This window comes from Rhipicephalus sanguineus, chromosome 10 (assembly GCF_013339695.2).
Source record: "Rhipicephalus sanguineus isolate Rsan-2018 chromosome 10, BIME_Rsan_1.4, whole genome shotgun sequence".
Taxonomy (NCBI): Eukaryota; Metazoa; Arthropoda; class Arachnida; order Ixodida; family Ixodidae; genus Rhipicephalus; species Rhipicephalus sanguineus.
Genome location: NC_051185.1, coordinates 64064262 through 64075051, shown reverse-complemented (window position 1 = coordinate 64075051; position 10790 = coordinate 64064262). Strand labels below are relative to the sequence as shown.

Genomic DNA, 10790 nt, shown 5'->3' with positions numbered 1-10790 from the left:
GTGCGAGAGAGTCGGTCTATGCACTACTCAATACTTCTCCGACAGGTGGCGCCACACATCTTGGAAACTCCAGAGTCTGACGTCTATACACCCGTTGGTAGACGTCCTGGAAGCAGCTATTCTATGGCCAAGCAAGGTAGAAGCGCTACAGAATCAGCCTCACAGCTTTGCGGCGTACAGGGATGCAAGAATCGTGCTTGACTGTACAAAAGTTGAGGTGGAAAAAATCTGACTGTGCGTCGTGCCGCATATTCCCATTGCAAAGATGTTCATACAGTTAAATTTTGGATTAGTGCATCGCTAGGTGCACTAATCACATTTGTGAATGACTGCTTTGAAGGCCGTGCCTCTGACAAAGCATGTTTGAATGATTCAAATGTCTTGAGCAGGCTGGAGCCTTTCAAAAATGACGTTATGGTCGATAAAGGCTTCAGCATTGATGGTGCTTGTGCAAGCTTGGAGACCGGCGTTGTGCAGCCTCCATTTCTGCGGAAGCGGGCAGTTTTCGCAGGAGGATGCAGCCAAAACCTTCCAAGTTGCCCGGGCCCGCGTACGTGTGGAAAGGGCAATTCAACGCATGAAGCTATTTAGAATGCCGAAGAGCCCATTACCCTGGGAAACGTCGGCCATTGTGGATGAGATGATGATTGTCATAGCTGGTGTTAATCTGTCTGCACCTGTGCTTAAATAAAACATAAGATATGAGATGTTTTTGGATTGTGTGAGCACGCAAGCAAGTAATGGGTACTGTTGCACTATGCTAAGGGATGACAGTGGGGCATGGGCAATTGCTGGGGTCTTATGTGCATTCTTTAGCAGAGTGATGAAGTAGTCTAGTTGATGGTTATTAATGATTTCTTTATGCGCTTTGTACTACAAGATGACGACAAGACAGGGGCAACAAGAGAGGTGGCGCATCACCTGTGTTGCTGTCCCTGTCATGTGCGAGGAGCAGGAAGAAATCATGAAGAATCATGAAGGCGCTTTTGCCTCCAACGAAAATTAAACCAGCGTCTTCTGCATATTTTTCTTGTGGTCGTGACAATATGTAGGTCTATGGCTCAATAATTCGGGCCATTTGCTCACCAAGGAATAAACTCATGAAATACTTTGTTAAGTGTTAGTGGATAAGCAGGGAGACGTAGAATGCCTATTATGCTGTTGCGCAATGACGCGTGCATGCATGAAAACAAAGACAGGAATAAATGCCATGTAAAAAATACCACAGGAAACTTCGCAACGTCATGCAACCATGTTACTTCTTCCGAACTCGTGCTAAGCTTCCATTCTGGACTACAGCCTGTTACCTTAAACAAAAATCTGATCTTGCCTTCTCATTAAATTTGTGTGCCGAAGTAAAAAAAAATCTCACCAGGGTATCTTTTCTCCCTATATGCTTCCTGTTCCAAGAATTGGCGAGTGTAATACTTGTGGAAACACTGACACTTTCCACCCAAATTAGGGAAAAAGTGGCTGCTTTATGCGAATGGCCCAGAGTTCCATGGACTGGGCACAGGACGCGGCATTAGCCAGTGACTTTCTTGGCTAAGAGATCCGCCAATCTTGGGCGAAGAAACACTTTCTCACTATTTCTTCCAATAAAAGTGTATTCGTTCTTTCCAGCTTTGTGGCGTTTTTATAGGTATTTATATATGTTGTGGTATCTCATGTTAGCACATTGTTTCTGCTTATCGCTGAAGAGTTTGGAATTCGGACGAGCTCTCTGTCAACAACATTGCTCTAGCTCCAGAGACATCGGTGAAACATAAGACGCTGACCAAGCCAGTGCACAAAGCCAGTGCACATGGCAGTCTACACATAGTTAGGGGAGACGCGGACCAGGATAATCGCCCACGGCGGTGTTAAGGCGGCAATACACTCCGATGTAGCGCGCGCGCGCGCGCGTCATGGCGACGTTACGTTGGTGAAAACGCGACCCTCTATAGTCCGGCGGCACCTGGCGCCGACGCGAACGGCGGCATCTAGCGCGCTCGGACGTCGTCCTGCGCCGAATGCAACCAAGTGCATTTCGCGCCGACCGCGCCAAGAAAGTTAGCGCCTAGCGCGTTCTCTCGTCGAGGTAGAGACTCGCTACTCGGCGAGCTGTCAGAAGAACATGGCATCTTCGCAAGAAAGCGTGCCGGACCTGTGCGGCTCCGAAATCGAGAGGTTTTTGGACACCGTCCAGCAACATCCTTGTGTCTACGACACCAAAAGAATGGACTACCGGGATGCAGAGCGAAAAAACAACGCGTGGGAACAGATACGTGTCTACTCCGGCCTCTCAAAAGGTGTGTCGATGCTACACACGTGTGTGTATTGTCAGTGCAGTATACGTCTCCGGACATGCTGTGCACTGTTTGTTTGTCTTGTTCTCCCTGTTTCAGTCGATGAGTGCCTGAAACTGTGGAAGCGGCTGAGGGATCGGTATACTCGTGAACTGAAAGCTATACGCGCAGTGCGCCGTCTATAGAGGCGCCACTGAAAGCCACCTAGCGGCCGCCGGCGACAGTACACTCGGGGAGCCGAGCAGACGACGGCGCATTGCATAGCATTGCTGCAGGGGATGGCTGAAGTACGCGGCTGCGATTTTCCCTGCGTTCGGGTGCCTGACAGCTACTTCTGCGGTGACAGCTGCAGGAAAGGCGCGGCCCTCTACAAAAGTGGCCACGTGCACGACTTCAACGGAATTTGGGACAACCCAGTGCGTATACGTGCCAAGTGCGTCCCGCAGACCAGCGTGACAAAGCCTAGCTATGAAGTGGAGCTCGTGGTAAGTAGCCGGTTTGTTTTGTTCACTGATGCGACGCCTCGTTGTTCTTCATGTTCAACCTTTGCTGCAATGTTGTTTCTGTACCTATTATTAATAATACACATCGTACGGGCGGACTGATATTTAAATGTTCCGAACTTGCATGGCCGGCACATGTAGCGATCGTGCTACCGCTGATACGCGTGCCATCGCCGAACAAGTGCCACCAAGAAAATCAGTTGTGGCATTATTATTGCAGATGGAATGCCCTGGTATAGAAATCGCCATACTTACGGGTGAATAAACTGAGAGCTAGCGCCGCACCGCCTATGCCGCTGCAGTTTTAGCAACTTGAAATTCTCTCGCTAACCTGCTTCAAACTGTACAAAGCTGTAGTGCGAGTACGTTAGCGCTTTAGTGTTACGGAAAGAATCCGCACGATGTCTTTAAAAGCGGAGAAGCGCCGACCACGTTAGATAGGCATGTCAGCAAGGCCGGAATTTGTTCCGTCGTTGAGATGCAAGTAACAATAATTACGGTAGTTTACACAGATACTCAAGAGATTCGTCATGTTTTACACGATATTTCGTCATAGATGTATGTTAAGTATGCCTGCAATATCTTACATTGATTTAGAGCTCTATTGACCTGCGTAGGTTTCAAATTGTGCTACTTGCATCGAGGGCACGGTAGCAGTGTTTTGCCGGCGAGCATTGTCTCAGCCATCCGTGAGAAAGATTTTATTGTGTTATCATCAGCATGCACCAAAAGTATTTTTAGTTTTTCATGGGTCACAATTGTGCTGCATGTTTGTAATGTTCGTTTTCATTTGGGGGGCATGCACGCTCTTGATCTTACTAACCCGAGAGCCTGTCGAGTTGCGTGTGAAATTGTGCGAACTGTCACCAATCGTCAAAAAAAAAAAAAAAGAGGGGGAAGGCGAATAAGTACATTGTTGCTGCTACCGGAAACTGAAAGTCTGAGAGCACGAGATTTCAAATTGTGCTTGATTTATGTTCTGGGATAAGTGTGATGGTAGATGTACAAAACGGCTTGCATGCGAAAGGAAATCCTGCAACTGCATTAGTAACCTTTAATATTTTTGTTTACTTACCAGGCGTCAGTACCAGACTTCCTGCTGCAAGATGCACTCTGCACCTACAAGGCAGGTAAAGGAAGCCGGTGCAAACACATTGCCGCTGTCGTGCATTACATCAACAGTGAAGAAAACAAGTCGTGCACAAGTGGTCCAAGGCTGTGGGGCAAGCCTTCTGTGCGTGCTCTTGGAACCTACAAGAAAGGCTCATGCTTGGACGGCTTCCTCGGCAAGGCAGTAGAAGATGTTGTGCCACTGCCACCAGCTGTACCACCTAGTCAGGATGCGAACAGTGTCGCACCTTCTCCAACACGTTTTACAAGCAATCTTAGCATCGAAGATACCTGCGAGCGAAAATAAAGATACTGTTAAGAAGAATCGGTCTGTAATAATTTCGGAAAAAGACTGCGTCATTAACTTCATTACAAACGAGGAGAGGCAAAGACACGAAATTAAAAAACAAGAGTTATTCATGAAGAAAATAGCAATTTACCGTGCTGCGCCCTCAGCACGGTAAATTTGCGTCGAACATCAGCGAAAAGCCTGCACTCAGCACTAAGGTCGAACCGAACCAAAACATGGGCAGGCCGCGATAACCTTCGTCGCTATCCGGTGTCAACATGATCGAGTGCATCAAACACCGATATCGCAGAACGAAAGCGTGGGAGCAAGAAGCGAAGCATTAATAACGCGGAGAATAGTGAAGGGGCTCACCTTCCCGACGAACGGCGGCGATCCATTGTTTCCGTCGTTCCCGTTCATGAGGCCTCACGGGGAACGAGTAAAACCGCGTTGCGGGCGAGTTTTTGTAGGTGTTCGAGCACCCCACCACACAGCAATTGTTCTTGACATATCTGAAGTTTCGGCCACCACACACATGCGTCGGACGCTACTAATTTCACTCCGAAAACGTGAACGACGCGGTGACACACGAACAACGACGTAGAAACGTACGGCGGACGTCTGCTCACTGCCCCGAGAGTAGCGAGCAAGTTCGCCACCACTGGCGCTTCGGTCGGCGTGCACTAGGCGTATAGAAGCGACGAAAAGGAGTGGCAGCGGCTACGTGTCTCGACGGGCCTGGGAATTCACGGAGTCCATGGCCTTTTACAAACACTGCGGCCGTCCGAGGAAGTAAGCTACGCATTTTTGAACTTGTGTGATCACATTCATGCCTGCTTATATTACTACACTTAGATGACTATGTTTTGATGACGGGGTTTCTTGCTTTGCTTTCTTGTATAAAGGTTTGCGCACACCACAATCGTGTCATGCAGTGAAGCAGAGGGAGTTTGCTGCGCCCTTTACGCGATCGTGATTCGTTTTGCGTTTTCGGAGTAACATCAGTAACATTTTTTTTGTGTGTTCACTTAAGATATACGAGTTTGTTGTACTTGCCTCGGCCTGCGCCCACTTATTTCTTCCTCCATAGAATGTTCAGGGTACTACAGAACTGTCCCTTTAATCCTTGCACGAAATAGCAAATGAACACTGAATACTTCAAAATTTCTGGTCTCATTGGAGTTGTTTATTGCACACATATGTTATACAAAATAGGCACAAACTGTATGGTCCTATAGCCAAAGGCTAGTGCCAGTCCCATTGGAAGTATGCATAGCTGAGTTATCCGCGTGTGGACGGCTCCGCGATTGGCACGCGACTTCTGAAACCCGTTTTTCTTTAAGTGAGTAGAGCGGTATTGTAGTGTACACATGATACTATCGGTCCGAATAATCCTTCGGCATTCTGAGCGAGCGATGCATCCAAATTTAAAGGGGACAGCTGTATGCTTTTAGCTGACAGTCGTGCATATGTTTCCCTTTGCAACAATGTATATGCCTTTTCTCTGCAGAACGACATGCAGTCTGGAGCCAGCCACTTATGGTGATGATGGCGAGACCGCCGAGAGCATCTTTGCAACTATGGAAAATACGCCGCCATCACCCTCAGGTGTTGAAAGTCCCATGGATTCCCCACAGGAGCTATCAATGCCAGCAACGCCGCCACCATTGGCAGAACGACCACCGGAAACCGGTAAACAAGAGACTGCACCAAAGCATAAAAAAGGGAAGAAGAACGACAACTTTGAAGAGCAGCTGTTGTGCAGACTCGACGGCAAAATGTCAGAAAATGAGGCATTTGGAATATCCATAGGCCTTAGCTTAGACAACATGCCACATAAGGTGGCACTGAAATGCAAAGCACGAATAATGACATTGATTGCAGAAATGGAGGAAGAAAACGATGTGCACACCATCAACATTAGTTAAACTTTGCTTATGAGATTGCTTGAATATGTTTTTTTTTTTCTTTAAGTAATGCTGCACTTTAAAAATGAGAAGTTTTCAAGAGTTAACAGGATAGCGTAAATGTGCTATGTTCGCATTGGAAATCATGTAAGGCCTATTGCCTCCTTGTTTGTTATGCTTCTCTTTTTGCTCGTGGGCAATGCCGATACCGTATATTCTGCGAAACAATTCCTAAATGCTATCGCATTAGAAGGCAGCTAATCGATACAAATGCAATTTATGGTTTCCTACATGCCAAAACCATGATGTCACTATGAGGCACAATGTAATATGGAGTTAATTTTGACTGCCTGTGATACACTATGAAGCTGCTAAATTTAAGTACACGGGTGTTCTGCCATTTCGCCCCTATCCATATGCGGCCACAAGGTTCAGACACAAACCATCTTTATTCGCAGAGCGACACTTTGCCTGCTAAGCTTCCATGCCGGGTTATCAATACAGAGAATGCAAATGTGATATAATGCAAGTGTGATACGCTACACGGACAATTGTTCATATGTATACAACATTATGTATGTTGAACACCACATAGTCTGTTACTGTAAGCATTTCTTTCTCGGTGATGTGTGTTCCAGTACTATCCAAGATCTCTTTCTTGCATTAAATTAAGAGTGGTATTCTGTTTTTTGTGTGCATTTTCAGCATGACATGCTTTAAAAAGTGCACTTGTTTTGCATTTCTAGTCTGTCTTTCCAATGTGGCAATATCTTACAATATGTGACAGATATTTTTGCCTATTTTTCATGTTATTGTGCATCTTATCAAACGTTTCACTTTTGCCACATGCAAGGTATTTGAGCACTGTGTATAGTAGTACATCGGAGCGTGTGGCGCCGAGCTGCCGCCACACGCTCCGATGTTCCCTTTAACAGCGGACGCCTGTGTACATTGCTAACAAATCCTATGTAGGAAGGGCTTGAAATTAAACTGTCAGGGTGACATTTCCGAAATCACATTGGATTAGTTGAAAGACGAAAAAAAAGTGAATGCTTTATTTGTTTCTTTCAAGGTACTTTAGTGAGGGGGCACCAGAGAAAAATGACAGAAAAAACACATGAGCCAAAAATGCTTAAAATAATGCGCTTGAAAAAGAGTGTTACAAATAGAACTTAATGGGGAAACAATTAGATTACTCAGAAAAAGAATGAAAACTACAATTCTTGGTAACATAAAAAGCGGTGGATTGCCTGCGTATAAAACCAGCAAAATATGCACATAGTTCAAGCACATAAACAAACAGCAATGAATAAGCCACAAAAGATCTGCTTGTAAGGCAGTGCGGCAAAAATACTCAAAGTATTACATATAATACAGCCTTACAAAACACAGCACTCGAATGTGCTGTATTCTGCTAGGAATAAAGCAAGAGAACATTGAGGGTACAAACTATGCATGCATGTTTACAGGAGATTTTAGCATCGCCTGACAACCTTCAGCTGCCACGGCAATGAACCTTCTGGAGACATAAAATAGTCTGCTATTTCGTCCCTCATTGCCATGGCCTACTGCCCTGACGAGTACAGCGTGTTGCTGTACTCGTCAGGGCAGTAGGCAGTGTCCTCCATAAGAAAATTGTGCAAACATACGGCAGCCTGAATCATGTTGTTGAGGAGCTCTGGCTTGCCTTGTACCGTTCCAAGAAACACCCGCCACCGGGAGACCAGAATGCCGAAAGCATTTTCAATGCACCTGCGTGCCCTCGACAAGCGGTAATTGAAGACCTTTTTTCTATCATCCAGCTTTCTCCCAGGGTAGGGCCGCAAAGGGAAGGCTGCATCGCCAACCAAACAAAGTGGCCACTCCGAAATATTTGATGGCAGCCCCAAAGCACCCTTTTCAAAAACTGCCTGGAGGCGACTCCTCTTAAAGAAAGAACCGTCTGAATATCGGCCTTGGGCTACGATGTCCACCATTAGAAATCTATATTTGGCGTCTGCTATAGCCAGCATACTTAGTGAATAGAAACCTTTAAAATTGTAAAAGTCGGAGCCACTCTTGTTAGGACATTTGATCGCAAAATGCTTGCCATCAATGCTCCCTACTGTGTTTGGAAAATCCCATTTGTCATGGTATTCCTTAGCTATGTCGCGCCACCTCTGTGTGCTTGGGCGTGCGAGTACCAGGGGCCTCAAGCAGTCCCAGATCGCTGGTAATGCTCCTTCAGTATGCTAGCTACAGTAGAAGCATGCATTCGGTAGCTCAATGCAATGTCCTCCATGGACCCTCCTGTGACCAGAAATCTGCAAAGTTGTGAAAAGAACAGTCCATATAATTATGCTTCAAATATTTTGACATACATGTTTACACTGAACCGAAGTGTTATCAGCATAATTATATTCTTTAATGTCTGCATAGCGTTTCACAGACACCATAGGACCACAGACAGTAGCATGAATAGTTCGTCGGTGACTCCATATTGGCTGCATAGGAAGCACTATTATACGCGGCGAAAATTTTCGGAAATATAAGCGATCAAGAAAAAAAACGTTAACGTGAACCAGTATTTACTTTAATGTCATGCACGGGGAAGTTCAGGGAGGTGAATACGTGGGTTCCGTATCATCGAAATTACGAAAAGTAGGGAACACGAAAAAAAAAAGCATATTACGGGAACGAATTCTTGCGACATGTTAGCAAAAAGCGTAATTTTCTAAAGCAACAGTAGACATGCATGCACGTCGGCTCGTGGCCGCATTGGCTAACTTCTAGCAAATATGATCAGCCTATATTTTACCTCAATGTCACCCCGAGCCTCTCTGCCGGTGAGATGGGTCTCCTGTGAGTTGGAGGATGAACAAGCCTGTGGTAAACAAGGCTCAGCAGCTTGTTGAATGATGCCTTTGTCATCCTGCGTGCGACAAATGCATGAAAGTTACGTATAACATACTTAACCGAGCTGGAGCTACACAATTCCGAAAGGAGCAACGTTGTCACTTACCTGAAGTACTTGAAATGATATTCAGGATCACTGTGCCGAAGCTCCTGTACTAGGTGGTGGTATTCTCCATACTCTGGACGCTTGTCAAATATATCCCTTATGTAGAGAGACCTGTTACTCTTGCGACGCAGACGACGCACCAACAACGCGAGAATAATCTTTCGTCTTGCGGCATGTGTCTTGTGTCCGCGCCATCGCCGAGAAAACAGTCCGGTCCGCGGTGGTGATCGCTACCGACTGAGATAGCGCGCGAATAGATTTGTTTCGACGTTCCACCACAGGCGGCACGGTCTTCTGCGCATGCGCTACTCCAGCTGCGGCAGCTGCGCGACGTTGAACTGTAGGGCGACGGACATACGCCTGGCGCGACGTAGCCAACCTGGCGTGACGCAGCGCAACCACCGCGCGTGTATTGTCGCCTTTATTGTACGGCAGAAAGCGTTATTTTGCCTACGTGCTCGGCATAGATGACTGCAAGGCCAGCGTAGGTTGGCTGAATAGATTCAAATTCCGCCACAGCAGCATAGACAGTTTTGTGTGGTGAAGCCATTTCGCCGGATAATGACGGCATCACCGTGTGGATGTAAGCCACCCTCGAAAGCGTCCTGAAGAACTACGCACCACCGGACGTATATAACGCCGATGAGACCGGCCTGTTTTACGAGATGCTACCCAACATGACCCTGGATTTTAAGCGACTGCGTTGCCCCCGGGAGGGTAAGCACAACAAAGGAAGAATCACCGTGCTTCCGTGCGCCATTATGGACGCCTCGAATAAGCGACCGTTTTTGGTCTTTAGCAAAACTGCAAAGTCACGCTGCTTCAAAGGAAATCGGCGCCTTCTGGCGAAGTGCGCGGCCAACAGCCGGGCAAGGATGACCCGTGCAATTTTTTCCGGGAATTTGACAGGGGACATGGGCAGGCACGGCCTAAAGCTTCTGCCACCAACCTGCACGTCCGTCGTTCAACACCTTCCATCCTAGAGTCATCCAAGGTGTCAAGCGTGCTGCCTTATTCAAAGGCTGATTTTAAACAGTCAGTTGGGTCGCGATATGACAATCGACCCTTTTATAGTGCTCCCAATGATTGCTGCTTCGTCGTACGAGACGGGCAGCACCGTAGTCGCGAACTGCTTTCGCCATGCCGGGTTCACTGTGCAGTGCGCCAGATGGCGGATGAAATACACTATTGTAAGTGCATGAAAATTTGTTTTTCGCTATCTGGGGTTGTTGCTTCTCATTAACAATACATAGTTTTTACGTGCCGTCGCACCATCGTCTGCTGGCGGTGTCTGCCATGTTGGAGAACAGCGACAGACGCGCACGAGTATGCCCCAAGCATGCGCACGAGTGTTCACCGCTGTCTTCCTGCAGTCTGTCGGCGTGGTAGTCATTGATTTTGCTACATGCGAGCCATCGTGTGTTTGAACGATGGCGCCTGTCAGGCGGAAGGAATTCTACCCATCATATTTTGCCGAGATGGTGGGTCCGACGTGTGACGTTATGAAGCGAAGATCGGCATGTGCAATGGAGTTGACCCCTACACGTTGTGCGCCGGTACCGACACGACGACGGACGTGGACCGGTTACAACGCATGCCGACATCGTGAACTATTTCGTACTGTCGACGAACCACGTGATGATAATGATATGTGGTTTTTAAAGGCGCAAGGGCCATTTGATGGCCAAAGAG

General features: G+C 47.0%; 1 protein-coding gene and 1 pseudogene across 1 annotated transcript; one reads left to right on the top strand and one right to left on the bottom strand.

Moving 5' to 3' along the window:
* Nucleotides 1-2083: 2083 nt before the first annotated feature.
* LOC119372006 (uncharacterized) lies at nucleotides 2084-6629 on the top strand. The gene is made up of 6 exons (XM_037642439.2): nucleotides 2084-2291; nucleotides 2388-2458; nucleotides 2564-2773; nucleotides 3870-4115; nucleotides 4834-4982; nucleotides 5701-6629. Exons 1-6 carry the CDS (start codon nucleotides 2117-2119, stop codon nucleotides 6116-6118), a joined length of 1269 nt encoding a protein of 422 aa, XP_037498367.2. The 5' UTR covers nucleotides 2084-2116; the 3' UTR covers nucleotides 6119-6629.
* A 1033-nt stretch (nucleotides 6630-7662) lies between these two features.
* Nucleotides 7663-10240, bottom strand: LOC119372005 (putative nuclease HARBI1; annotated as a pseudogene).
* Between the last annotated feature and the right edge of the window lie 550 nt (nucleotides 10241-10790).